Below are 27,848 nucleotides of genomic sequence, written 5' to 3'. Positions count from 1 at the left end.
CGGGATTGCTGTAAGAATTAAATGAGGTTAGAGAGGAACATCAGAGAAGCCTGCTTTCTGCACTCTGGAGAGCTATATGAGGGTGAATCAATACATAGGGTGGCAGTAGACTTGGTGTGGTTTGGGACTTCCTAAATGGCACCAATCACCTTTCCCCTGCTAAGCTTTCACCGGTCATATTCAAGGGCCCTTGGGTAGTGTTGCCCAACTTTGCCTTACTCCCTTCAGGTAGGTCTCCTTGAAGCCACGCCTCTCTTCACTTTGGTTCTTGGTGTCAATGAAGAGCATTTTGAGGACAGAAAGTGGAACCAGTTCCATAGGATGGTAAATTCAGAGTCTGGGCCACCAGGGTGGGTGACGCAGTGCTGTCCCCACAGTCAAGAGACACAAAGCCTCCTTCCGATCCCGCCGTGAGTTCTTATGTCACTGACCATCTGAGCCCTGCCTCCCTGAGCATGATGGAACAGACACGGATAGGTGGGGTGCTATGGCTGCCTACAAACAGAGGTGTCCTGCATTGTGGCCGGAACCCTAGAGGCTCAGTCCTATCCTGTGAATTTTCAAGTGGCTCTTCTGCTGGATTTATCTGAGCTCTTGTCAGTCATTTTGTGGCATTTCTGACTCTGTTTTAGGCCAAGTGACCCTTCTCTTGTCTGGCCCTGTCTCTCTTAGCTTCAGTTTATTTTATTATTTATTTATTTAGAGAAATAAATTATTTATTTATTTATTCTTGCTTTGCTGCCCAGGCTGGAGTGCAGTGGCACAATCTCGACTCACTGCAACCTCCGCCTCCTGGGTTCAAGCAGTTCTTTTGCGTCAGCCTCCCGAGTAGCTGGTATTACAGGCATGGGCCACCATGCCCAGCTAATTTGACCTCAAGTGATCCTCCTGCCTCAGCCTCCCAAAGTGCTGGGATTACAGGTATGGGCCACAGCAGCTGGCCTACGGCACCCGGCCTATTTTGTTTTCTTAGCATACGGTTACTTGGCCAGAGCACCCACTTACCAATGGCCTGTCCCTCCCAGTGAATACTCTGAATACTCTATTATTCTCAGTTAATTAGTTAATGAGGTCTTAATGGGCCTGGGCTATTATTCAAATTATTGGGTTTAAGCCCTTAGGGTCCCGCCCTGTAGCTGGCCAAGGGAAGGGCAACTTTGGGGCTTTGGGCTCTGTCTTGAAGGGTGGGCCTGAGGGCCTTAGACCACTGGAATTGTGGACTGGGATTGGAGCCCAGGGTTTTGGAGCCAGAGAAGCTGGATGTGGCCTGCTGAGCTGCACAACGGTGGCCTTGACAGAGCCTGACCTCAAGACCAGGCCTGTTTCTGGAAGTGACCTTAGATGCAGAGTCACCATAGCATACAACCCCCTTTTCCTGTCACCCCGTGGCCAGAATGGGAACTGGTCTCCAGAGGAGGGCCCTGAGAATCCCTGGGTAGCTGGGAGCAGACCATGGTGAAGGGTGAGGCAGTCAGATGGGGCTGTAGTCAGGACTAAGGGCTCTTCTGGCCGTCTGCAGCGCCTGGCCTGTTACTGGGTCTGCAGGAACCGTCCTCCACACACGCCTGCTTCCTCCTAAGGGACCTGACTTAGGGAGGTTGGCTCTGGGTCCTGACTCCCTGTGTCCTGTTTGCCCTCTGCTATCCCCAGAGGCCAGAGATCCAATCAGAGCACCTTCCACCATTTAGGGCCAGCCTGCCTGTCTGCTTTCCAAACCTCATGCTGCTCCAGCGCTGTCCAGGAAACCTTTCCCGCCACACTGGCCTTAATGTTTCCCTGCACCCCCTGTTCCCGGCCTCCAGCGAAGGGGTCTTCCCAGACTACCCCTGGAATCCTAGCTCTGAGGTGATGGCACTGTTGATGAAAAAGCCAAACTCCGTTAAATATTGGAAGAGGTTTATTCTGAGCCAAATGTGAGGACCATGACCCGTGACATAGTCCTGGGAGGCCCTGAGAACATGTGCCCAAGGTGATTGGGTTACAGCTTGATTTTTTTTTTTTTTTTTTTTTGAGACGGGGTCTCGCTCTGTCACCCAGGCTGGAGTGCAGTGGCCGGATCTCAGCTCACTGCAAGCTCCGCCTCCCGGGTTCACGCCATTCTCCTGCCTCAGCCTCCCGAGTAGCTGGGACTACAGGCGCCCGCCACCTCGCCCGGCTAGTTTTTTGTATTTTTTAGTAGAGACGGGGTTTCACCGGGTTAGCCAGGATGGTCTCGATCTCCTGACCTTGTGATCCACCCGTCTCGGCCTCCCAAAGTGCTGGGATTACAGGCTTGAGCCACCGCGCCCGGCCCAGCTTGATTTTTATCCAAGTTACAAGCAAAGACATAAATTAATACATGTAAGGTATACATTGGTGGGGGCAGGGTAAAGTGGATTAAAAGATTTCCTGATTGGCAATTGGTTGAAAGAGTTGAACTTTGCCTAAAGAGTTAAAGTCAGCAGAAAGAAAAGCTTGGGGTTAAGATAAGGTGGGTTGTGGAAGCCAAGGTTCATGTTATGTAGGTGAAGCCTTCAAGAGAATAGATGGTAAATGTTTCTAAGGTGTCAGACTCTTAGTTAAATCTCTCCTAGATCAGGAAAAGGCTGAGAAAGGGAAGGGAATCTCTGCAGGATATAAATTTTCCCCACAGGAGATGGCTTTGCAGGGCCATTCCAAAATATGTCAAAGAAATATACTTGGTGGTAAAATACTTTGATTTCCTTTAGGGCCTGTTATCTCCCATGTGATGTTAGACCAGAGTCAGGTTGGAGTTGGTATCTTAATTGCTGAGAGTCTGCTCTGTCAGTCTTAGTCTGTTTTAATGTTAATGCTGCTCAGTTGTGTCTAAGCTCCAAAAGGGAGAGGCTAGGATGAGGCATGGCCCACGCCCCACTTCCTGTCATGGCCTGAACTCAGTTTTTAGGTTTTTTCAAAATCCCTTTGGCCAAGGGGGGCCCATTCAGGCAGTTTGGGGGCTTAGAATTTTAGTTTTGGTTTACAGCACTCACTCAGCAATCTGGTTTTCCTAGGGCTGGGGTTGACCTCCTTCTGGAGGCTGGTGGTAGAGTCAGGCCGCTTATCAGCCCTGGGACCTCAGGAATGTTCTTGACCTGGGTCAGCTGCTATTTCCTTATCTGTCAGGTGGAGACAATAAAACAGCACTCCTAGGGTGCTTAGGAGGACTATAAATTAGGCAATATATGTAAAGAGAATCGAGCCCATTTAACTTTTCTTGGTTTTGTTAACTTCTTTGTGTGGTGATTGTTTGAGAGCTGAGACAGCTGTGATATCACCTTCCCCAGCGTTCCCCTGATGCTCAAACAGGCGTTCACTAGAGATTTGTTTACGTGTGAATGTGCCTGCCTAGCCCAAGTCTGTCCAAGTTTCTGGGGTGGGGCCAAGCCAGCCAGCAGCCCCCTCAGGCTCAGGCCCTACCCCACCCTACCCCACCCATTCCCAGGAGGAATGTGGCAGCCCTGAGGGATTTAACCACTCACTGACTTCAACTCTTCCTGCATACTCATTTAGGCGATGACATTCTTGGTCTGTAGGTTTAGGTGGCCATATCCACTGGGATGACAGATACCAGGTACAACATATCAGGTACAGGTACATATCCAGCCCCGTGACAGGCGTTTACACATTCTCCATCTGAGAGGTCTCCGCATGCCTACCTGGTTAGTGGCATATTGCAATGAGACCTTGTGGTTGTCCTGATTAGACAAGTCCCTGTCTGTGCTGCTCACACCAGACCCTCGAAGCCCTGTTGAGAAGCAGAAGTGTAGCAAGGGAGCCCTTCCCTTTTGAAGCTATTATAGTTGTACTTTTTACTGCTGAGCTGGCAGACGTTGGACTGGAAGAAGGAGTGAGGGGTGGGGGCAGGGTGTTGCAGGACCCAGCCCCTGAATGTGAGCCCCTGCTTCCTTGTCCCAGTGGGTTCCTGCCACTTTCAGCTGCAGCCTTCCCCTCGAACCCGCAGCTCCGTATCCGAATCAGCCTGTCATTCCCTGCCTACAGGTTTCGATCCTACAGAGCCCTGGCTTTCTGGGCAGCATTTGATGTGAAGCGCCCTTACCACCCACTCCTTGGGGTGGACCCACCCCGGCACCCAGGACTCCTTGCCTCCCAAGGACTGAGCCCCCTGGACTTTCCTTCCTTGCTTCCTTCCTTCAAATCCATTATCAGTTTTAACTTTTGTGCTCTTCAAAGGCCTTTCAGCTGTGGTTTGAGTAAGAGAGGCTGACTTCCTGCTCCTTGCTGGGAAAGGACTCTGGCTGGGGGATAGTTGCCTGCCCATTCATCTGGCTGCCATCTGTCTCTTCAGGTGCCATGTGATTCTCCGAGGGAGCAGCTGCGTGAGTGGAGATGCTCTCGGTGGAGAATGGACTGGACCCCCAGGCTGCCATCCCGGTAGGTGGGCGAGGGAGGATCAAGGGTGGGGAAGGGGTGCAGGGGACGGTCGTTTCATCTGCTTGGCTCACTTCGAAATGAAGGGCACTGTCCTGCAAGAGAGGCCAGGCTGAGAAGAAGTTACAGCACAAGCAGGCTCCAAGAAGACCCTGTCCTTTCTAGATCACCTTATTGGTGATAAGATGGAGATTTACAAAAAGCAGTGGGAATTTAAGATCAGTAACCTGAAAACCAAGGATTTCCATTCAGCCCTTAGGCCATGATTTGGTCACAGTCTGGCCAAAGCACTGAATTGGTGGGAAACAGGTATTCGCAGGCACTGGTTTGTTGTTTTAGTAATGGGGGTAAATTGGTAACTTACATGTATCTGAACACTTACCATTTTCTAGGATATTCTAAATGTAATTATTTGTGAGCAGTTCACTGGAGCCCCCTAGGACCTTTTCTTGGAGAGCCCTTTGCACCCTCCTGGGCTGTCTTGGGTACTCTGGATGGAGCTCTCTGTTCCCTTGGAAAGGCAGGAAGTCGGGTAGCTTTGGGGCTGGTCCCTTAGCAGCATCCTGAGGTGGCTTTCAGGGAGAAGCCAGGATTTCCCTTTCCTCCCTACTGCTGCTTCCCAGCTCAGAGAACTCTCTGCTTGAAAGAAACTATAGCCCTCGGAGATGTGCCTTTCCCCGTCCTGGCCACAGGAGAGTCCGGTTCCACCTGTTTCCCAGCTGGCTTTCATGCAGAGGCTCTTCCCTCCCCTCTGCACCCCCACTCTCCCACCCCTGGCCGAATCCCACCCCAGGACCCTTCAGAGCTAGGGCAGAACCCTGGCCAACTCAGCCTTCTAACAACAGCTGCACAAACTGACTCCATGAGGGTATGCGTTTCTTGAGGGTATGCCTTACTTCTCCCTGTATACCCTAACCCAACACCTAGTAGGTGCTCAGTTGAACGAAGTGTGTATGTGCTTTTTAAATATAATATACTAATAACATCGTGCATTTAAAAGAACATTTAAAATTAAACTATTTCAAGATTAAAAACTTTTGAGCTTCAAAGGATACTATCGAGAAAATGAAAAGACAACCCACAGAATGGGAGAAAATATTTGCAAATCAAATATCTGATAAGGGTCTAGTATCCAGAACATATAAAGAACACTTATAACTCAACAATAAAGAGACAAATAATCCAGTTATAAAATGGGTAAAGGATTTGAATAGACACTTCTCCAAAGAAGATACATACATGGCCAGGAAAGATGCTCATTATCATTAGACATCAGGGAAATGCACGTCGAAACCACAGTGAGATGCTTCTTCACACCCCCTAGGATGGCTGTAATAAAAAAAGCGACAACTAGTGTTGGCAAAAATGTGGAGAGGTTGGAACTCAGATATTGCTGGTGGGAATGTAAAATAGTGCAGCCACTTTGGCAAATAGTTTGGCAGTTCCTTGATAAGTTAAACATAGAATTATGTATACATTTCCACTCCTAGATATATACCCAAGAGAACTAAAAATATAAGTCCAGTCAAAAACTTGTACATGGATGTTCATAGCAGCATTATTGATAATAGCAAAAGAGTAGAAACAACCCAAATGTCTATTAACTGATGAATGGATGAATAAAATGTGGTAAAATTCTGGCAATAAAAAGGGATGAAGTCCTGATACATGCTACAACATGGTGGAAAATATTATGCTAAGTGAAAGAAGTCAGATTCAAAGGGTCATATGTTGTGTTCATATCTATTCATGTGAGATGTACAAAATACGAAAAACCACAGAAACAGAAAATAGGTTAGTGACTTCATTCACTTCCTATTCCCCTTTCTCCCAGCCCCTGGCAATCACTAATATATCAGTATTTCTTTTTGGGGTGATGAAAATCTTTTTTCTTTTTCTTTTCTTTTTTTTTTTTTTTTTTGAGTCTCACTCTGCCGCCCAGGCTGGAGTGCAGTGGCACAATCTTGACTCACCACGAACTCCACCTCCCGAGTTCAAGCGATTCTCATGCCTCAGCCTCCCAAGTAGCTGGGATTATGGGTGCACACCACCACGCCTGGCTAATTTTTGTATTTTTAGTAGAGACAGGGTTTCACCATGTTGGCCAGGCTGGTCTCGAACTCCTGACCTCAGGTGATCCACTTGTCTTGGCCTCCTGAAGTGCTGGGATTACAGACGTGAACCACCATGCCCAGCCAGAAAAATCTTCTAAAATTAGATAGTGATGATGGTTGCACAATTGTGTTAATAGACTAGAAGCAATTGAACTGTACACTTTAAATGGGTGTATTTTATGGTATATGAATTATATCTCATTAAAGCTATTATATTTTTTCAAAAAATTTTTTTTAATTTATTTATTATTATTATACTTTAAGTTGTAGGGTACATGTGCATAACGTGCAGGTTTGTTACATATGTATACTTGTGCCATGTTGGTGTGCTGCACCCATCAACTCGTCATTTACATCAGGTATAACTCCCAATGCAATCCCTCCCCCCTCCCCCCTCACCATGATAGGCCCCGGTGTGTGATGTTCCCCTTCCTGAGTCCAAGTGATCTCATTGTTCAGTTCCCACCTATGAGTGAGAACATGCGGTGTTTGGTTTTCTGTTCTTGTGATAGTTTGCTAAGAATGATGGTTTCCAGCTGCATCCATGTCCCTACAAAGGACACAAACTCATCCTTTTTGATGGCTGCATAGTATTCCATGGTGTATATGTGCCACATTTTCTTTTTTTTTTTTTTTTTTTTTTTTTTTTTGAGACGGAGTCTCGCTCTGTCTCCCAGGCTGGAGTGCAGTGGCGCGATCTCGGCTCACTGCAAGCTCCGCCTCCCGGGTTCACGCCATTCTCCTGCCTCAGCCTCCCGAGTAGCTGGGACTACAGGCGCCCACAACCGCGCCCGGCTAATTTTTTGTATTTTTAGTAGAGACGGGGTTTCACCGTGGTCTCGATCTCCTGACCTTGTGATCCGCCCGCCTCGGCCTCCCAAAGTGCTGGGATTACAGGCGTGAGCCACCGCGCCCGGCAAGTGCCACATTTTCTTAATCCAATCTGTCACTGATGGACATTTGGGTTGATTCCAAGTCTTTGCTATTGTGAATAGTGCTGCAATAAACATACGTGTGCATGTGTCTTTATAGTAGCATAATTTATAATCCTTTGGGTATATACCCAGTAATGGGATGGCTGGGTCATATGGTACTTCTAGTTCTAGATCCTTGAGGAATTGCCATACTGTTTTCCATAATGGTTGAACTAGTTTACAATCCCACCAACAGTGTAAAAGTGTTCCTATTTCTCCACATCCTCTCCAGCACCTATTTTTTCAAATTTAACTTTTCAAAGAATGTTAACATAGTTTTGACTGAAATCAAAATAAAAGATTAAAATATGTATCCATAATCCTATCACCCAACAATTCAAACCAGTTTTTCTTTAATCCCTTCCAGTCCTTTTCCAAACACTTACGTGATTTTCACATACTTATAATTATGCTCAGTTTTTACTGTATATTTCCAAAAGACTATGTACATTTTGTGATGTCTTCATTTAACAAACATTTATTATTTCTATGTGCCAGGCGCAGTGCCAAGTGTTGACACAAGGATGAATAAAACACTAGTCTTAGTGCCACACTTAGCTTATATATATACATATATATATATATATATATATTTTTTTTTTTTTTTTTTTTGAGATGGAGTCTCACTCTGCCACCCAGGCTGTAGTGTAGTGGTACGATTTTGGCTCACTACAACCTCCGCCTCCCGGGTTTAAGTGATTCTCCTGCCTCAGCCTCCTAAGTAGCTGGGATTATAGGCGCTCATCACCACACCTGGCTAATTTTTGCATTTTTAGTAGAGACAGGGTTTCACCATGTTTGCCAGGCTGATCTCAAACTCCTCACCTCAAGTGATCCACCTGCCTTGGCCTCCCAAAGTGTTGGGATTACAGGCGTGAGCCACCGCACCCAGCCTCTTTTTAGAATTTATCTAGTAGGCGTTCTGGTTTTTACCAGAAACCACTTCCCTGAAAAAAAAAAAAAAAAGGTAGTCCTGTCCTCAGGAGAATCCTCATATTACTATATATCAGAAAGTATTATTTCCACTTTAACAGATGAGGAAATTGGGGCTCAAAGAAGTTAAGTGGAAGGTCTAAGGAGGCCCGTCTGGTTACTGACAGCTAGGACTGAGCCTAGTCCTCTGGCTTCCAGGCCCAGGATCTTTCTTTTTTTTTTTTTTTTTTCTTTTTTTGAGACAAGGTCTTGCTGTGTTGCCCAGGCTGGAGTACAGTGGTGTGATCATAGTTCACTGCAGCCTTGAAGTCCTGGACTCAAGCAGTCCTCCTGCCTCTGACCTCCCAAAGTTCTAGGATTACGGGCTTGAGCCACCACGCCCAGCCTAGGATCTTTCTTAACGTAAACCATGCTCCTGTTCTCCTCATGTTTTTATTACTCTAAAGCAGTGTGGGTGTTTTTTGTTTGTTTGTTTGTTTGTTTTTGCCTCTTGGCTTATTGATTCTCTACAGAAACTTGTCCATGTGAAAAAGGTAGGAAGCCCCACCCTTGTTCTAGATGGATTTACCCAATCTCCCATCACTGCAGCTATGATGGGGCCAATATTTAAACACAAGATTATGTGACTCTAAGTTCACTTAAGTTTGGTCTAAAAAACAAAGTGTCTGCACTGAAGGACATGCAAAACAACAATAGCAGTGATTATCTCTGGGTAGTGTGTGATTTTCCTTTTCTTCTCTATGCTTTATCTTTCTTTGCTATAGTTAACAATGTGCTAATTTTACAGAAGAAATCTACAGACACACCCATAGATGTGTGTGCATGTGGTTGCACATGTATTTGGCATCAGGCAAAGGATTACACTCTAGGGACTCTCCATAGCATTTTCCGCTAAAGGCCTGTGTTCTGTGTGATGCTGCCTAGGTCATCAAGAAGAAGCTGGTGGGATCCGTGAAGGCCTTGCAGAAGCAGTACGTGTCCCTGGACACAGTGGTCACTAGTGAAGACGGAGATGCCAACACCATGTGCAGCGCCCTGGAGGCTGTGTTTATCCATGGCCTGCACGCCAAGCACATCCGAGCTGAGGCTGGAGGAAAAAGGAAGAAAAGTGCCCACCAGAAGCCTCTGCCCCAGCCTGTCTTCTGGCCCCTCCTGAAAGCTGTCACCCACAAGTGAGATTTAGCTGGAGAGGTTTTGCTTTGGGGAGGAGCAGCAGAGTATGGGACACTTAGCTTTTCCTCCCCAGCTGTTCAGGAAGCCAACAGAGGTGCCCTGTGTTCTAGCATAGAGATAGGGTGAGGTAGGGGTTGAAAGTGTTTTCTAGAGAGGCTTATCTCTAGATCAAGCTTCCCAGCCAGCGTGCCAGCAGATCTTGAGACCCTCAGCACTCAGGCAAGAGCGTGTGGTTGCTTTGAGCCCTGGGACTGGTCGCCTTTAGCAGGAACAGCCTTTTTTGCCACATCGGGGCAGAGTTACATAGTTACAACAGAGGTTGTGTGGCCTGCAAAGCCTAAAGTATTTACTATCTGGCCCTTTACAGAAAATGTTTGCTGACCCTGCCTTAGATTATTCGAACATCTGAGTTGTAAATCTGTTTTTTTTTTTTTTTTTTTTTTGGGACGGAGTTTCGCTCTGTCACCCAGGCTGGAGTGCAATGGCGCGATCTCGGCTCACTGGCACCTCTGCCTCCCAGGTTGAAGCAATTCTCCTGCCTCAGCCTCCTGAGTGGCTGGGATTACAGGCACGCACCACCATGCCCAGCTAATTTTTCTATTTTTAGTAGAGACGGGGTTTCACTATGTTGATCAGGCTGGTCTTGAACTCCTGAACTTGTGATCCGCCCACCTCGGCCTCGAAAGTGCTGGGATTATAGGCGTGAGCCACCGCACCCGGCCATAAATGTTATCTCTTAAGGAGGTATGGGGTTATTTTTATTAAAGAGTGGAATCAGGAAGAGCATATGAATATTCACCCTGAGACACTTATCTCTTGTGTCTGGACTTTTGAGCAAGTAGCTGGCACTGTGCCTCTAAGGACTACTAAATGTCACCTTCAGCCCAAAGAAGCCTTGTCAGTCTCTGATCTTCCTTTCCATGCTGACTGCCACTGCCCTGTCTCACGTTTTTACTTCTTTCCTGGGTGACACTGGCTTTCTATTTGTCCCCCTTAGCTCACTCTGTCTTTCCTTGAGTCCGTCATCTGGTCAACATTTACTGAGGTGAAGCTCCCTGGAGCTTACTCACTGAGCCTAGTAGAATGCGGTCTGCATTCCCATGGGGGAGATAAACCCACGCTAGGGACTGTGGTAGCTCAGAGGAGGGGCATGTACATCAGACCGAGGCATTCTGGGACTGAGTCTGGTACACCTGGGGTCTGATCTCCTTATGCAGAACATCTACCCTGCAGTCTGCATGACTGTGGTCAAGTCACTTTTCTAAACAAAGATCTGTAGCCCACAGGCTCCCAGATGCCAGCCTGGAGACTGATTCACTAGGTTGGGGCCCCAGAACTTGTATCCTGCTCAAGTTCCCCAGGGGATTCTGGTGCATGGCTGGGTGTGGAGCCATTGCCCCGTGTTGCCTTATTGGTTTGATATTCAAGACTCTCTCTTTCCTGGCCTTGCAACCAAACTACCCACTCTTCTGCCACATGCTGTAATTGGAGCTCTCCCCAGTCCTCTTACAGGGTTGTTGATTTCCTGCCCTTTATGCCTTTTTTCATCAGTCCCTTGTGCCTGAGGGCAGGGACCATGTCTTTACCCTGCATCTTCACTGCTGCAAGGACTTTGCACTTAGGGAGCTCTGACAGCATGCCTTGGATGAGCAGATGATGTCAGGGGCCCAGTGGTAGTTGGAATGAACATGGAAATTATCTTTCACGATTCCAATCTCAGAAGGTTGGGGGTTATAGCTTAATATTTCCTTTAAACACTTTTCCTTTAAAACTATATATATATCCTAGGCTGGAGTGCAGTGGTGCAATCTTGGCTCACTGCAACCTCTGCTTCCCAGACTCAAGCTATCCTCCCACCTCAACCTTCTGAGTAGCGGGGTAGCTTGGACTACATCTGCAAGCCACCACATCTGGCTATGTTGTTGTTGTTGTTGCAGAGACGGAGTTTCGTCCTGTTGCCCAGGCTGGTCTCGGACTCCTGAGCTCAAGTGATCCACCTGCCTTGGCCTCCCAAGTGTTGGGATTACAGGCGTGAGCCACCACATCTGGCCTAAAACACTATTACCAAATATTTTTGCATGCCTTTATCTATTTGCAGTGGTTATTCCTGGTTCCTGCTAACCAGTGGATAAAAGCACATCTCTGTGATTTGGGGTGGTTTCTTGAAACATGTCTGTTCTCCCTTCCCAGACACATCATCTCGGAGTTGGAGCACCTGACGTTTGTTAACACAGATGTGGGCCGCTGCCGGGCATGGCTGCGGCTGGCCCTGAACGACGGCCTGATGGAGTGCTATCTGAAGCTGCTGCTGCAGGAGCAGGCCCGCCTGCGCGAGTACTACCAGCCCACCGCCCTGCTCCGGGATGCCGAGGAGGGCGAGTTCCTCCTTAGCTTCCTGCAGGGCCTCACGTCCTTGTCCTTCGAACTCTCCTACAAGTCTGCCATCTTAAATGAATGGACGCTAACCCCACTGGCCCTGTCTGGGCTTTGCCCGCTCTCTGAGCTGGACCCTCTCTCTACCTCTGGTGCAGAACTACAGCGGAAGGAGTCTCTGGATTCCATTTCCCATTCCTCAGGCTCTGAGGACATCGAAGTCCATCACTCGGGCCATAAGATCCGGAGGAACCAGAAGCTGACTGCCTCCTCCCTCAGCCTGGACACGGCCAGTTCATCCCAGCTGTCCTGCAGCCTAAACTCTGATAGCTGCTTACTCCAAGAGAATGGCTCCAAGAGTCCGGACCATTGCGAGGAGCCCATGTCCTACGACTCAGACCTGGGCACAGCAAATGTTGAGGACTCAGACCGGTCTCTGCAAGAGTGAGTACCCTGCCCCCACTCCTTCCCATTTTCTCTCCTCCCTCCTTTCTTTCCTCTCCTCCTCCCTTTCTTCCTATGGCATGTGATTGCCTATTACTGAACTCTATTAGTAATTAAAGAAAGCCAAGGGAGACATCGACTTCTCCAGGGACTGGAATCACTGGGAGCTGTAGCAGGCAATACAGGCATAGTGGAGAAAGTGGACTTAGAACAGCTTAGAGCTGGTTTGGGCTCCAGCTCTGCCCTGGTGACAGGGCTGGGTGCGGTTCATGCCTGAAATCCCAGCACTTGGGAGGTTGCGGCAGGAGGATTGCTTGAGCCCAGGAGTTCAAGGCCAGCCTGGGCAATGTAGCAAGATCCCACCTCTAAATTTAAAAAAAAACCACTAAAACTAAAAACAAACAACAACAACAAACCAAGTTACTTAGTTTCTATAAGGCACAGTGTAAAATATTGTTGTCTTCATCTAGAACGAAGGAAACTAATAGGTCAGAGCACATTTAAAACTTCCAACAAATAGATGAAACATAATGCATAAGGGTATGACTTCACAGAAGACCTCCTGGGGGACACAGGACCTGAGTGCTGCATGCAGGAGGTGGTGGACAGCTGGGGACAGACAGATGTGTGGAAGAGTATGTGGGGCAGATGAACTTGGCTAGAGAGAGAGCTGAGCAAAGCCTTCTTCACACAACCTTTCAAAAAATTTTTGCAGCCAGGTGTGGTGGCTCACGCTTGTAATCCCAGCACTTTGGGAGGCCAAGGCAGGCAGGACGAGGTCAGAAGATCGAGACCATACTGACTAACATGGTGAAACCCCGTCTCTACTAAAAATACAAAAAATTAGACGGGCATGGTGGTGGGCGCCTATAGTCCCAGCTACATGGGAGGCTAAGGCAGGAGAATGGCATGAACCAGGGAGGTGGAGTTTGCAGTGAGCCGAGACCGCACCACTGCACTCCAGCCTGGGTGACAGAGCAAGACTCTGTCTCCAAAAAAAAAAAAAAATTTTTTTGCATAATCTTTTTATGGTTAAAAAAAGTCTAAAACATATACAGTGAAAGCCTTTCCCATTCCTGTTCTCCCTCTACCCTGTTCTTTCCTCCCACCCCTACAACCATAATAATTAATTTCCTGTATATTCTTCCAAATTTCTAAATTAATCTACAACAAATACCAGTATAAAGATTTTTAGCTGGGTGCAGTGGCTCACGCCTGTAATCCTAGCACTTCAGGAGGCCAAGATGGGCGGATCACAAGGTCAGGAGATCAAGACTATTCTGGCTAACACAGTGAAACCCTGTCTTTACTAAAAATACAAAAAATTAGCTGGGCATGGTGGCAGGCACCTGTAGTCTCAGCTACTCTGGAGGCTGAGGCAGGAGAATGGCGTGGCCCCAGGAGGCGGAGCTTGGGCGACAGAGCAAGACTCCATCTCAAAAAAAAAGATTTTAAAAATTTACTCCTTATTTATTACTTTCTCCCCTACAAAGGCAGTATATACACACTGTTCTATATCTTATCTTGGAGAAGATCTTTTCATATCAGAGCTATTTCATTCTTTTATTTTTATTTTTTGTAGAAATGGGGGTCTCACTGTGTTGCCCAGGCTGGTCTTGAACTCCTGCCTTGGGCTCCCAAAGTGCTGGGATTATAGGCCTGAGCCACCCCGCCCAGCCTCATTCTTTTTTTTTCTATTGCATATTGTTCCAGTGTATGAATGTACCTTAGTTTACTTAATCAGCCCAGTATTTAATGGGTGCTAGGGCCCATGTGTTCATAAATAACCTTGTGTATGTGGTCTTTTAGTTCTGCATAACTATCTCTGTGTAGTAAACTCCCAAAAGCAAAATTGCTGAGCAAAAGGACAGACTAATATAGAATATTCACAGATTATTGCCCATTTACACTCCACCAGGAATGTCCTTGTTTCTTAGCCTTGCCAACTGATGGTATTAGCGAACTTTTGGATCTTTGCTCATCTGATAGGTGGAAAATGGGAACTTCTTATTAAAAGCCTCCTTCAGTTGGACCCATGTTCCATCAGCTGAAAAGAAGATCCCATGTGTTTGGGACCTTCTTTCCACTCATCCTATGCCCTTGCCTTGGTTCAGGTCCCTCTAGGGTTCTCATCCAGCATAGGAAGAGCACCAGCATTGGGTGGTGTTGCGGACTGGGCTTGGAGCAGACCTAGTTTCAAGTCCTGTTCCACCACTTACAAGCCCAGGAATGTCAGGCACATTGCTTGTTAGTCAAACGCATATAGGAAATTCTCTCGTAGGCCCAGAAATAGCTTCTGAGCACATTAGGTGGAGTTTTCAAATGTTAAATGGAGGAATTTAGATAGAATACATTGGGGAGGAACAGTCTCTGTCTCCCATGACCACTGGGACCGTGGTGTGACAGGCCTGCAGTGTGACCCGGGCACAGGGCATGACCTAGGCTCACTTACCTGTCTTAGCCCTTCCTGTGTGTCTGCCTCCTCTGCAGACCAGCCAGCCATCCCCTTGTGATATGTCTTGCTTTTATCTCATGTGTCTTGTGATTGGAAAATTCCAGCTTAAGGTCACTGAATCAGTAACCATTCTCTCTGTGCAGGAAGTGTTGTCCCGGCTAGTATGGGGAAACTGGAGGGGCAAGGGTCAGGATGTATAGACGAATGCCAGACGGTGGTGTGAGGAACTGGCAAATCTAAGACATACAGATGTACAAACACACAGCCAGCACCAGCATTCGTAGAGCTGGGCCTTGAAGTTAGTCCTTGAGCATCCACAGAGACCAGCATTTCTTGAAGTGTGTATTTCAAGGGTAAAATGTTCTCACCGACACTTAGAGTTCATCAAAGTTATTACATTATTTAAATATTTGTAACTTTAAATTAGACATAAATTCCTTGTGCTTATCATTACACGTATAAAATCAAAACATCCACAAATTAAACATAAAAGCATAAAAGACACAACATTCAAAATGAAATGCATTAATATAAAGCGGTTCTGTTTGGCAGAAACCAAATTGCAGTTGGGCTAGTGAATTGACTGTCCTGAATAGCTCCTTCCGTGTAGACTGGATCTGTATTATAATGATCACTGAGTGGCATAGGTATCATCTGGAGGGTTTAAGTACTTAGATTTAAGTACTTAGAATAGTCCCTGGCACATAGGCATCAATAGTGCTCAAATGATGGTATTGTTGTATTTTATTTTATTCTATATTTTATTTATTTTTTGAAATAGAGTCTTGCTCTGTCCCCCACGCTGGAGTGCAGTGGCGCGATCTTGGCTCACTGCAACCTCCACCTCCTGGGTTCAAGCGATTCTCCATCCTCAGCCTCCCTAGTAGCTGGGATTATAGGGGCCCGCCACCACACCCAGCTTATTTTTGTAGTTATTGTAGAGAAAGGGTTTCACTATGTTGGCCAGATGAACTCCTGACCTCAGGTGGTCTGCCCGCCTCAGCCTCTCATGCCCAGCCTGGGTAGACATATGTTTTTAATTCTCTTAGTTATATACCTAGGGGTGGAATTGCTGGGTCATATGTAACTCTATGTTTAACTTTTTGAGGAACTACCAAATTGTCTTCTGCAGTAGTTGTGTCATTTTACATCCCCACCACTAATATATACGAGCTTTAATTTCTCTACATCTTTGCCTACCCTCGTTATTTTCTTTTTTATTATAACCAACCCAGTGGGTATAAAGTGGTATCTCATTGTGGTTGTAATTTGCATTTCTCTGATGATTAATGATGTTGAGTATCTCTTCATGTGCTTATCGAACATTTGGATATCTTCTTTGGAGAAATGTCTGTTCAGATCCTTTGCCCATTTAACAATTTGGTTATTTGTTTTTTTATTGTTGATTTGTGAGTGTTCTATATATATTCTGGATAATAGGCCCTTCTATATAATTTAAAAATATTTCCCCCCATTCTTTGAGTTGTCTTTTTAGTTTCTTGATAGTATCCTTTAAAACACAAATGTTTTGGCTGGGTGCGGTGGCTCATGCCTGTAGTCCTAGCACTTTGGGAGGCTGAGATGGGAGGATCACAAGGTCAGGAGATCGAGACCATCCTGGCTAATATGGTGAAACCCCATCTCTACCAAAAAAAAAAAATACAAAAAATTAGCCAGGCGTTGTGGCGGGCGCCTGTAGTCCCAGCTAATCGGGAGGCTGAGGCAGGAGAATGGTGTGAACCTGGGAAGCAGAGCTTGCAGTGAGCCGAGATGGTGCCACTGCACTCCAGCCTGGGCGACAGAGCGAGACTCCATCTCAAAAAAACAAAAAAACCACAAACGTTTTTTATTTTTGTTTTTTGAAACAGAGTCTCACTCTGTCACCCCGGCTGGAGTGCAGTGGTGTGATCTCGGCTCACTGCAGCCTCCCGCTCCCAGGTTCGAGTGATTCTCCTGCCTCAGCCCCCCAAGTAGCTGGGATTACAGGTGCGCACCACCACGCCCAGCTAATTTTTGTATTTTTATTAGAGATGGGGTTTCACCATGTTGGCCAGGCTGATCTCGAACTCCTGGCCTCAGGTGATCCACCTGCCTTGGCCTCCAAAGTGCTGGGATTACAATTTGTTTTTCATTGCTTGCTTACGCTATAGATCTCACGTCTAGGAAACCATTGCCTAATCCAAAGACATGAAGTTTATACCTCTCTTTCCTTCTGAGAGTTAGTTTTAGCTCTTACCTTTAGGTTTTTAATCCATTTTGAGTTCATTTTTGTATACAATGTGAGATAGCAGTCCAGCTTTTTTCTTTTGCATGTAATTATCCACTTACCTCAGCACAATTGTTGAAAAGACTATTCCTTCCCCATTAAAGTGTGTTGGTGTCTATGTTGAAAATCATTTACTTTTTTTTTTTTTTTTTTTTGAGATGGAGTCTCACTCCTTTACCCAGGCTGGAGTGCAGTGGCGCGATCTCGGCTCACTGCAACCTCCACCTCCCGGGTTCAAGCAGTTCTCTGCCTCAGTCTCCCGAGTAGCTGGGATTACAGGCACCTGCCACCAAGCCTGGCTAATTTTTGTATTTTTAGCAGAGACGCGGTTTCGCCATCTTGGCCATGCTAGTCTTGAACTCCTGACGTTGTAAACTTGTAAACCCGCCTCAAACTTCTAAAGTGCTGGGATTACAGACATGAGCCACTACACCCAGCCAAAATCAGTTACTTATATATGGATTGGCCACCTATTCTTGACTATAATGTCTTGAAATGTTGTTTGGGGTTAAGATGGTGCAGAGCTCACTGGGAAAGACAATCAGGTAAGCAACTTGAATTCTAAAATCCTCATTTCCATAAGCCCAAATTAAGCTGAGCTTCATGTATCTTCTGGATCCAGTACAAGCCGTCAGGGCAGATGCATGGAGGCTTTGGGGCCTTAGACAGCCTGTGGCCATCTGAACCTGTCTTTGCCCATGACATGCTCCACTGGTTTTATAAGCAGAAGAGATAGCAAACGGGTTTATTTTCGAAATGGAGCTTGGATCCTCAGAAGCCTCAGGAGAGAGAGGAGCAGTTGCTAGTCAGTGCACATTCCAGAGGGCCCAGGACATGTTTCTGTGCACTGTGTATGTGTGAGTGTGTGTGTGCACACACATGTACCAAGACAGTAACATTTGCTCCCTGTGGCCCCAGGAAGCAGCACGGAGGAGACAGGGAGTGGCAGTCGCACCATGGAGAGTGAGCAGGGGCACATCTCATGTGTACTCATATCTACCCTCACACACCTGGTGTACACTGAGCTCCAGAAGCACTTTCTGGGGATGTGACGCTTTGCTGTCTCCACACCCAGTCCAGCTCTGAAGGGACCAGCCCTTGCACCTCCCCCAGTCCTGCTGTCCCAGTGCCTGCCCAGGAACAAAATATGACCTCGCTCAGGAAACCTGTTTAGCCCTTGCTGCTCCTAGTCCCTGCCCCAGGGCACAGAGTCCTGGCACCTCAACTCTCTGTGCTGAGGAGGAGGCCTGTTCTGAGACACTGTCCTTGGAGGCTCTGCTGCACACCATATTTGGGAAAACGGTTGCCCACACAACTGTGTGTTTGGCTGAGCAAGCTCTCCAGGCCCACAGCTAGCCTGCTCAGAATGCCAGTAAGTCCTCATTCATACCAAGTCCTCTTTCTCTGCTGTGGGAGCTTTTTCACCTGAGATCCCAGGCTCCACAAATCACCTGCCTACCCAGTCTGCCTAAATCCTGGCCAGGAAGAACGTGGTGGGAGTGTCAGAGGAGGACTGTGTGATGGGGAGTGCAGTGGATAATTAAGAAGGTGTGGGTTGTTTTAAATCATAAAACAGCAGTTTTGCATTCTTCCCTCTGCCCCAATAGCCTTGGGCATTGTCGCAGACAACCTGTCACACAGGTTTCTTTGTTTAAAACTTCTAGGGTATTGTTGGAATTCAGCAAAGCCCAGGTAAATTCTGTGCCAACCAACGGACTGAGCCAAGAAACGGAGAGCCCCACACCACAGGCCTTGCTCTCCCTCCATGGCCTCAACACCAGCACACACCTGCACTATGAGGCACCTGCAGAGCCCCTTCCTGCCCAGGCAGCCTCTGGAACTCAAGATGGTGTCCACATGCAGGAGCCGCATCCCCGGGCGCCCAGCGCCCTGGACTTACAGCAGCGTGTAGAGAGCACCTCAGGCCAGCAGCCTTCTAGTACCGTCAGCAAGACAGCCAGAGAAGTGGGCCAAAGGAATGGCCCACAGAAGGCCCAGGCTCATGACGGAGCTGGTCTGAAGCTGGTAGTTTCCTCACCCACCAGTCCGGTGAGTGGTGCAAGCCGTTCAGGGGGCAGTCTTGGGAAATGCCAGCTGACGCAGGGTTTCCCCAGCTAGTGACCCTGAGTGGTCTCTGCCTTCTCCCTGTTAGCCTTCCTCTCCCTGCATGGTGATAGTGTTAATAGCATCGTGATGATGGGGTTCATGTTTCTTGGTGTGTGAGCTGTAGATATAAGCCAGGCACTGTGCTGCTCACTTCCCGTGTGTATCTCCTGTCATTTTCACGTGACTCTGTGAAGGTCGTTCACATCTGACCACAGTCTCAGCTCTTTAACCACTGCCACTCACTAGCTAAGGCCTTGGGCAAGTCAGTTCAGCTCTCTGAACCTTTATTTTCTCCTTAGTACTTGTTATTATTAATATTTTTTGATTTTTGGTTTTTTGGTTTTTTTCAGATGGAGTCTTGCTCTGTTGCCCAGGCTGGAGTGCAGTGGCACAATCTCTGCTCACTGCCACCTTCGCCTCCTGGGTTCAAGTGATTCTCCTGCCTCAGCCTCCTGAGTAGCTGGGATTACAGGTGCCCACCACCATGCCCAGCTAATTTTTGTATTTTTAGTAAAGATGGGGTTTCACCATGTTGACCAGGCTGGTCTCAATCTGCTTGCCTCGGCCTCCCAAAGTGCTGGGATTACAGGCATGAGCCAGTGTGCTCAGCCTATTAAATTAATATATTTAGAAAATACTAGGCCTTGAACATACTCACTTTGCAACATGACCCAGGTTTTAGAGCTGTGCTGTCCAATATGGCAGCTACCAGCCACGTGTGGCTGTTGAACACTTAAAATGTGCCACGTCCAAATGGAGATGTGCCATGTGAAATAAGCGCTGGATTTCAACAACTTAGTATGATAAAAAAAAAAAAATAGAAAATCTCATTTTTATGGATTACAAGTTAAAATGAAAATATTTGGGGGCCGAGCATGGTGGCTCACACCTGTAATCCCAGCGCTTTGGAAAGCCAAGGAGAGAAGATTGCTTGAGCCCAGGAGTTGGAGACCAACCTGGGCAACAAAGTGAGACCCCATCTCTACAAAAAATACAAAAATTAGCTGGGCATGGTAGTGTGTGGCTGTAGTCCCAGTTACCAGGGAGGTGGGAAGATGGCCTGAGTGCAGAAGGTTGAGGCTGCAATGAGCTGTGATTACATCACTGTACTCCAGCCTGGGTGACAGAGGGAGACCTTGTCTGGAAAAAAAAAAAAAAAAAAAGAAAGAGAAAAAAAGATTTTGGATATATTGTATTAAATAAAATATATTATTAAAATTAATTTCACCTATTTCTTTCTACTTTAAAACAAAATTTATGTTTAAACCATGGCCTATTAACACAGCCCTAGGAGATCTTGAGAACATGTGCCATACTTTTAAAAAATGTGGCTGCTAGAACATTTAAAATTATATATGTGGCTCATACTATATTTCCATTGGACAGTGCTGTTGTAGAATAAGCCAATCCAGCCATGTGCAGTGACACAAGCCTGTGGTCCCAGCTAGTTGGGAGGCTGAGGCAGGAGGATTCCTTGAGCCCAAAAGTTCGAGGCCAGGGTCAACATAGTCCCTGAGGGAAGCCAGCCCTGGGCATCTCCTTGAGAGAACCAAGTGAGTAGAGAGGCTTGAGAACTACTGGCCCAATGAAGCACCAGCCAAAGGCTGTGAATTTGAGCTCTTTTGTCTTTTCCATTTGTTCTTGTTTGGCCTTTGTGGTTTTCCAAAGTTATTGATGTTTACTGAGTGTGGGTAGGAAAAAGATATGTGTGCTATCTGCCCCTGCTGCAGTTCAAGCCCCAGCGGCCTAGCCAGCAGAGTGAGGGAAAGCAATTGCTCTAGAATGCTAGGGGCAGGCTCCAGAGAAAGTCCACAAGAGAGGAAAGAGACAGTGCGGGTAGGGCTGGTGGTGCAGTGATGGGAGGGAGAATAAATACCTTTACAGGCTTAGGTGCCTCTGACTACTTCTTTTTCTAAGCTTCACAGTTGTTTTTATTTTGTTTTGTTTTTTTCTTGAGACAAGGCCTTGCCCTATAACCCAGGCTGGAGTGCGGTGGTGCAATCACAGCTGACTGCAGCCTCGACCTCCCATGCTCAAGCAATCCTCTCACTTCAGCCTCTAGAGTAGCTAGAACCACAGGTGGCACCAACTTGCCCAGCTAATTCTTTTTTTTTTTTTTTAATGGAGACGGGTTTCATTATGTTGCTTAGCCTTGAGCGATCCTCCCACCTCAGCCTCCCGAAGTGCTAGGATTACAGGCATGAGTCACCATGCCCAACCTGGCTTCATATTTAAACCACACCATGGAGGGCAAGATAGGGTCATGGAAAGCAGAGGCAGGGATTTGTATGCTTGTGCATACACGGACACAAAGCTGGGAGTATATCCCTGCCATGGTCTGGTGCTCAGGGTGAAGTCTAGTCTTGCATTTTCAGCTCTATTTGTGCTCTTCTCTTTGGGTAGTAGCTTCTAGATCAGGAGTGTCGATCTTTTGGCTTCCCTGGGCCACACTGGAAGGAGAAGAATTGTCTTGGGTCACACATAAAATACAGTAACACTAATGATAGCTGATGAGCTTCAAAAAAATCACAAAAATAATCTCATTATGTTTTTTGTTCTCTGTTTGTTTTTTTTGAGATAATGTCTCCCTCTGTCACCCAGGCTGGAGTGCAGTGGTGCGATCTCGGCTCACTGCAACCTCCACCTCCCTGGTTCAAGTGATTCTTTTGCCTCAGCCTCCCGAGTAGCTGGGATTACAGGCGCCCACCACCATGACCAGCTAATTCTTGTATTTTTCGTAGAGACGGGGTTTTGCCATGTTGGCCAGGCTGGTTTTGAACTCCCAACCTTAAATGATCCACCCACCTCAGCCTCCCAAAGTGCTGGGATTACAGGCATGAGTCACCACACCCAGCCAAAAATCTCATAATGTTTTAAGACAATTTATGAATTTGTGTTGGGCCACATTGAAAGCTGTCCTGGGCTGCATGTGGCCTATGGGCTGTGGGTTGGACAAGCTTCCTCTAAGTCATATGACTCAGGATGGGGCCAGGGCCATGGAATAGACAAGCAGAGGCACCTCCCCCCCGCCTTTTTTTTAAACAGCTTTATCGAGATAGAATTAAAATACATACAATTCACCTGTTTAAAGTATAATACTGTGTTTTTAGTATATTCATAGGGTTGTGTAATCATCACCACAGTCTAATTGTAGAGCACTTCTATCCCCTATGGAAGAAACCTTCTGCCTATTAGCAATCACTCCCCATCTCTCTCCATTCAACCCCTGGCCACCACAAGATAGAATTTACTTTCTATCTTGATAGATTTGTCCATTCTTGCCATTTTATATAAATGAGGTCATGTAATGTGTGACCTTTTGTGTCTGGCTTCCTTCATGTAGCATGTGTTTTTAACATTCATCCATGTTGTTGTGTGTATGAATACTTCATTCCTTTTTATTGCTGAGTAATACCCCACTGTATATTCCACTGTATGGCTAAGTCACTTTTTATGTAAGGTTTCATCAATTGATGGATGTTTGGGTTATTTCCACTTAGGGCTATTATAAATAATGCTGCTGCAAATATTCATGTATAAGTTTTTGTGTGGACATATGTTTTTAATTCTCCTGGATGCATAGCTAGGAGTAGAATTTTTCAGATCATATGATAACTATGTTTAACATTTTGAGGAACTGCCAAACTGTTTTCCAAAGCAGCCTGCCCCATTTTATATTCGCCACATCCCCACCAACAGTTGTTACTGTCTAGTTTTTAAAAAAATTATTATGATAGCCATCACAGTGCGTAAGAAGTGGGAGCTCATTGTGGTTCTGATTTATGTTTCCCTGACAGCTAATGAAGTTGAACATCTTTCCATGTGCTTATTGGCCACTTGTATATCTTCTTTGGATAAATGTCTATTCCAAAACTTTGGCCTTTCTAGAGTGCAGTGGTGTGATCACAGCTCACTCCAACCTCAACCTCCCAACCTCAAGCGATTATCCCACCTCAGCCTCCCAAGTAGCTGGGACTATAGGCATGCGCCACCATGACCAGCTAATTTTTTGTATTTTTTGTAGTGACGGGGTTTTGCGATGTTGCCAGGCTGCCCTCAAATTCCTGGACTCAAGCAATTCTTCCGCCTCAACCTCTCAAAGTGCCGGGATTACAGGCATGAGCCACCACATTCAGCCTACCTTTGCCCATTTTTAAATTATGTTTTTGGTTTTTTTGAGATGAAGTCTCGCTCTTGGCCCCCGGGCTGGAGTGCGATGGCACGATCTTGGCTCACTGCAACCTCTGCCTCCCGGGTTCAAGCGATTCTCCTGCCTCAGCCTCCTGAGTAGCAGGGATTACAGGCGCCTGCCACCATACCTGGCTATTTTTGTATTTTTGTAGAGACGGGATTTTAGCATGTTGGCCAGGCTGGTCTTGAATGCCTGACCTCAGGTGATCCACCTGCCTTGGCCTCCCATAGTGCTGGGATTACAGGTGTGAGCCACTGCACCCAGCCAAATTATGTTATCTTCTTATTATTGAGTTATAATAGTACTTTTTTCTTTCTTTCTTTTTCTTTTTTTTTTTTTTTGAGACGGAGTCTTGCTCTGTCTCAAGGCTGGAGTGGAGTAGCGTGATCTCAGCTCACTGCAGCCTCAACTTCCTGGGCTCAGGTGATCCTCCCACCTTAGCCTCCTGAGTAGCTGGGACTATAGCCTCACACCACCATGCCCAGCTAGTTTTTTTGTGTTTTTTATAGAGTAGAGGTTTCACCATGTTGCCCAGGCTAGTTCTTTAAACCATGTATATTCTGGATACTAGACCCTTACCAGATACATGATTTATAAATATTTTCTCACATTCTGCAGGTTGTCTGTTCACTCTTTTGATGGTATTTTTGGCAGCATAAAAGCTTTACTTTTGATGTAGTCCAATTTATCTAATTGTGCTTTTGGTGTTCTATCTAAGTACCCATTACCTAATCCAAGGTCACAAAGATTTACTTCCATGATTTCTTCTAACAATGTTATCAGTTTAGCTCTTACAAGTGAGTCTGTGGTCCATCTTGAGTTAACTTTTGTGTATGAAGGATGTAGACACCCAGTGGAGCCAGCACCATTTGTTGAAAAGGCCATCCTTTCCCCATTGAACTGCCCCACTTTCTCCTTTAAAATTTTTTTGAGGAATGATGTATCTGAAGTACCAGATCTTCAGGGTCCAAGTGTCCACCTTGGTGAGTATTTACATATGATGTGCACCCTGTGACCACCATCTAGATCAAGATACAGAATGTGTCTAGCCCTCTAGCCCACCAGAGGCTCTTGCGTACCTTCTCCCAGTCATTGCGCACCTTGAAATCCACCATTCTGACTTCTAGCGTGGTGCGTTAGTTTTTCCTGTTGTAGAACTTCACGCCTATAAATGGAATCATGCAGTATGTATTCTTTTGTGTCTGGTTTCTTTCACTGAACGCTACATCTGTGAGCTGCAACTGTACATAGAGCATGAAGCTGCAGTTCATTCTTTTCCATTGTTCTGTAGTAGTACTCCATTGTAAAAATACATCGCCCCCTATTATCCATTCTGTTAATGGACATTTGGGTTGTTTCCAGGTTTTGACTATTATGAAGACAGCTGTAGTGAACATTCTTGTACATGCTTTTGGAGAACCTCGATGCTTATTTCTGTGGATATATATATCTGGGAATGGAATTGCTAGGTCCTTCGGTGGCATATGTTTAACTTTAATAGATACCACCACCAAACAGTTTCCTAAAGTGTCTGTGCTAATTTATACTCATATTGGCAACAAATGAGCATTCTAGTTGCTCTTTATCCTGGCCAATGGTGTTACCAATCTTTTTAATTTTAGCCACTCTGGTAGATGTGTAGTGGTTTTAATTTTCATTTCCTTGATGACTAAAGATGATACCTTTTCATTTGCTTATTGGTCAGTCAATCCTCTTTTATAGAATGTCTGTCCCAGTTGTCATCCTGGTCTTAAATTGAGTTGTATGTGTATGTGTTGATTTGTAGGAGCTCTTTATATATTACAGATATAAGTCTTTTATTGGAGAAAAACAGTATCTATATCAAGTATCTTTTTCTAGTCTATAGGACTTGACTTTTAAACCTCCTAATGGTATGTTTATTGAACAGAGATTCTTTCAATGATGTGCAGTTTATCAGTCTTTTTGTTTATGGTTTGCTTGGTTTTTGTCCCATTTAAGAGATATTCATCTCCCCCAAGGATCTGAAGGTATTTGCCTATATTATCTTCTAGAAGCTTTAGTGATTTATCTTTCACAGTTAGGTTTATGATCTTTCTGGGATTAATTTTTGTGTGTGGTATGAGTTAGAAGTCAAAGCTCATATTTTTCCATATGGCTATCTGATTGGCCTCACTCTGTTTCTTGAATATGACCATGTAAATCACAAAACTGTCAGTGTGGGTCAGACTCTTCGTATTTGCTGTTCTGAAGATGCTTCAGTACATCCTGAAGATTTACTTCCTGAAAATGAATGCTCTAGGACCCTGAAGGTTGCGACTATGCACCTGCCAACTCAAGCTGAAGGCTGAAGAGGAAAGCTCTGCAGCCCCTGCCTCGAGCTGGAGGCAGAGTGACGTCTGCTGGGGATGCAGGCTGTGCGCCCCACAGGGCTCCAGAGTGTCACTAACCATGTTGAGTTCATTCCTGCCCAGGGTCCAGCTTCTGCTTTGCTGGCTCAGGCATCTTATTTTGCCAGGGCCTCAAAGCTGATGGGACAGGATAGCAACTTTGCTCACTAAGCTCTGACCCACTGGCCTCCTTGCAGCTCTGTAGTCCAAGCGAGCTAGCATCTTTGCTCACTAAGCTCTGACCCACCAGCCTCCTTGCAGCTCTGTAGTCTAAGCGAGCTAGCATCTTTGCTCACTAAGCTCTGACCCACTGGCCTCCTTGCAGCTCTGTCGTCCAAGCGAGCTAGCATCTTTGCTCACTAAGCTCTGACCCACTGGCCTCCTTGCAGCTCTGTAGTCCAAGCGAGCTCCTTCCAACATCAGGCTTCTTTAAAAAAAAATTTTTTTTTGAGGCAGAGTCTCACTCTGTCACTCAGGCTGAAGTACAGTGGTGCAATCTCAGCTCACTGAAACCTCCGCCTCCCAGAGAACTCACACTGCCCTCTGGGAGTTAAACTGAAACGAACTCACAAACCCCAGATTCTCCTGCCTCAGCCTCCCAAGTAGCTGGGATTACAGATGCCTACTACCACGCCCAGCTAATGTTTGTATTTTTAGTAGAGATAGGGTTTCACCATGTTGGCCAGGCTGGTCTCGAACTCCTGACCTCAAGTGATCGGCCCACCTTGGCCTCTCAAAGTGCTGGGATTACAGGCTGGAGCCACTGTGCCCAGCCCAGCCTCAGGCTTTTACATTTGCTGTTCCTTCTTTCCCAACTCACTTCATTATTGTCTCAACCTTCCCTGACTGGACCCCTGTAGCTCAAAAGCACTATCCCCAGTGACTCTCTGTCCCATTCATCTGCTTGACTTCACTTATAACACTCATCACTATGTGCAATTACAATATATTATCTCTTTGTCTCCTTGTTTATTTTCTATCTTCCTTACTAGAATATTAGCTCTATGATACAGAGCACCAGGCCTGTTCGCTTCTGTATTGTCAGCACCAAGCACTGTACCTGGGAGAGAGTAGGCATCAGTGAATAGTTCTTGAACTCACAAGAGACTCTTGAGATGCCAACTCCTAAGTTTATTTTGTTCCCCCATCCTAGCTATAAGGCTGTTTGGAATGGTTCTTTTTCTTGGTATCTCCAGCAAGTACCTGGCCCAGAATCATGAGTGAATAAATCATGACCATCCCAATGTCTTTAATATAAAATAACAAAGGTGGGTCAAGGGGACTGGAATGAAGGAGACAAATGTGAAATTATGGACATTCAGGCTGGGCATGATAGCTCACGCCTCTAATCCTAGCACTTTGGGAGGCCAAAGCGGGTCATCGAAGTGTACCATCAAGTGGACAGGGTGGTCAGGTTGGTGTGATCATGGCAGGCTCTGCTTCTGTGCCAGCTACGGGGGACTCTGATCGCTGGAAGGTTGCTTAGGACATCTGAGCGCTTGGTGCTGAGTCTGATGTGAGAATCTCAGATCCTGCCCCCATCCTGTGTCTGTCTCACAGGGAATTCATTGGATTGTGGATTCATTCACTGCTCATTCAGTAGGTAGTCACCAGGCACCAGTCGCTGGCACCACCAGTCACCCAGCTCGCGTGGGCCTGCTGGGCTCCTGGCCTGTGGACTGTGCCAGGCTGTGCCCTGCATGTCTGCCCCTGTGGTCCTCATCTTTCTATGCTTCTGTCAATTAGCCACATGCTTTTTATTTGATGTTATTTTGGGGGAGATATTGAGGCCACTATCAAGTTTTGTAGTGTAGAGACCCATTCAGTCTTTCTTTTAAAAACATTTATTTTTAATTCATTGAACCCAAACCACCTACTATAAGCCAAGCACCATGTTAGGTGGTAGGAGTGGAGTGATACAACAGAACAGACGAAGGCCCTTCGGGGACAGACATTAGATTAGACAAATGATTATCCACATCATAATTACACTTGTGCTAAGCACTGGGAAGGAGAGGTGCAGGGAATAGGGGGCTCTCAAGGGTGACGCATGTCTGGGA

The 27,848-nt window shown here is 46.3% G+C and overlaps 1 protein-coding gene across 2 annotated transcripts in view; it reads left to right on the top strand.

Moving 5' to 3' along the window:
• PLEKHM1 (pleckstrin homology and RUN domain containing M1) overlaps positions 1-27,848 on the top strand; it is a 57,243-nt gene that overhangs the window by 4,195 nt on the left and 25,200 nt on the right. For both annotated transcript variants that reach the window (XM_050763687.1, XM_050763688.1), the window contains exons 2-5: positions 4,307-4,392; positions 9,335-9,582; positions 11,774-12,400; positions 18,786-19,170. In XM_050763687.1, the coding sequence (XP_050619644.1) occupies positions 4,348-4,392; positions 9,335-9,582; positions 11,774-12,400; positions 18,786-19,170 (1,305 nt within the window). In that variant the 5' untranslated portion in view covers positions 4,307-4,347. The remainder of the gene's footprint in view (positions 1-4,306; positions 4,393-9,334; positions 9,583-11,773; positions 12,401-18,785; positions 19,171-27,848) is intronic.

The sequence above is a fragment of the Macaca thibetana genome, chromosome 16 (assembly GCF_024542745.1).
Source record: "Macaca thibetana thibetana isolate TM-01 chromosome 16, ASM2454274v1, whole genome shotgun sequence".
NCBI classification, from domain to species: domain Eukaryota; kingdom Metazoa; phylum Chordata; class Mammalia; order Primates; family Cercopithecidae; genus Macaca; species Macaca thibetana.
This window is presented reverse-complemented; position numbering and strand designations above follow the sequence as displayed.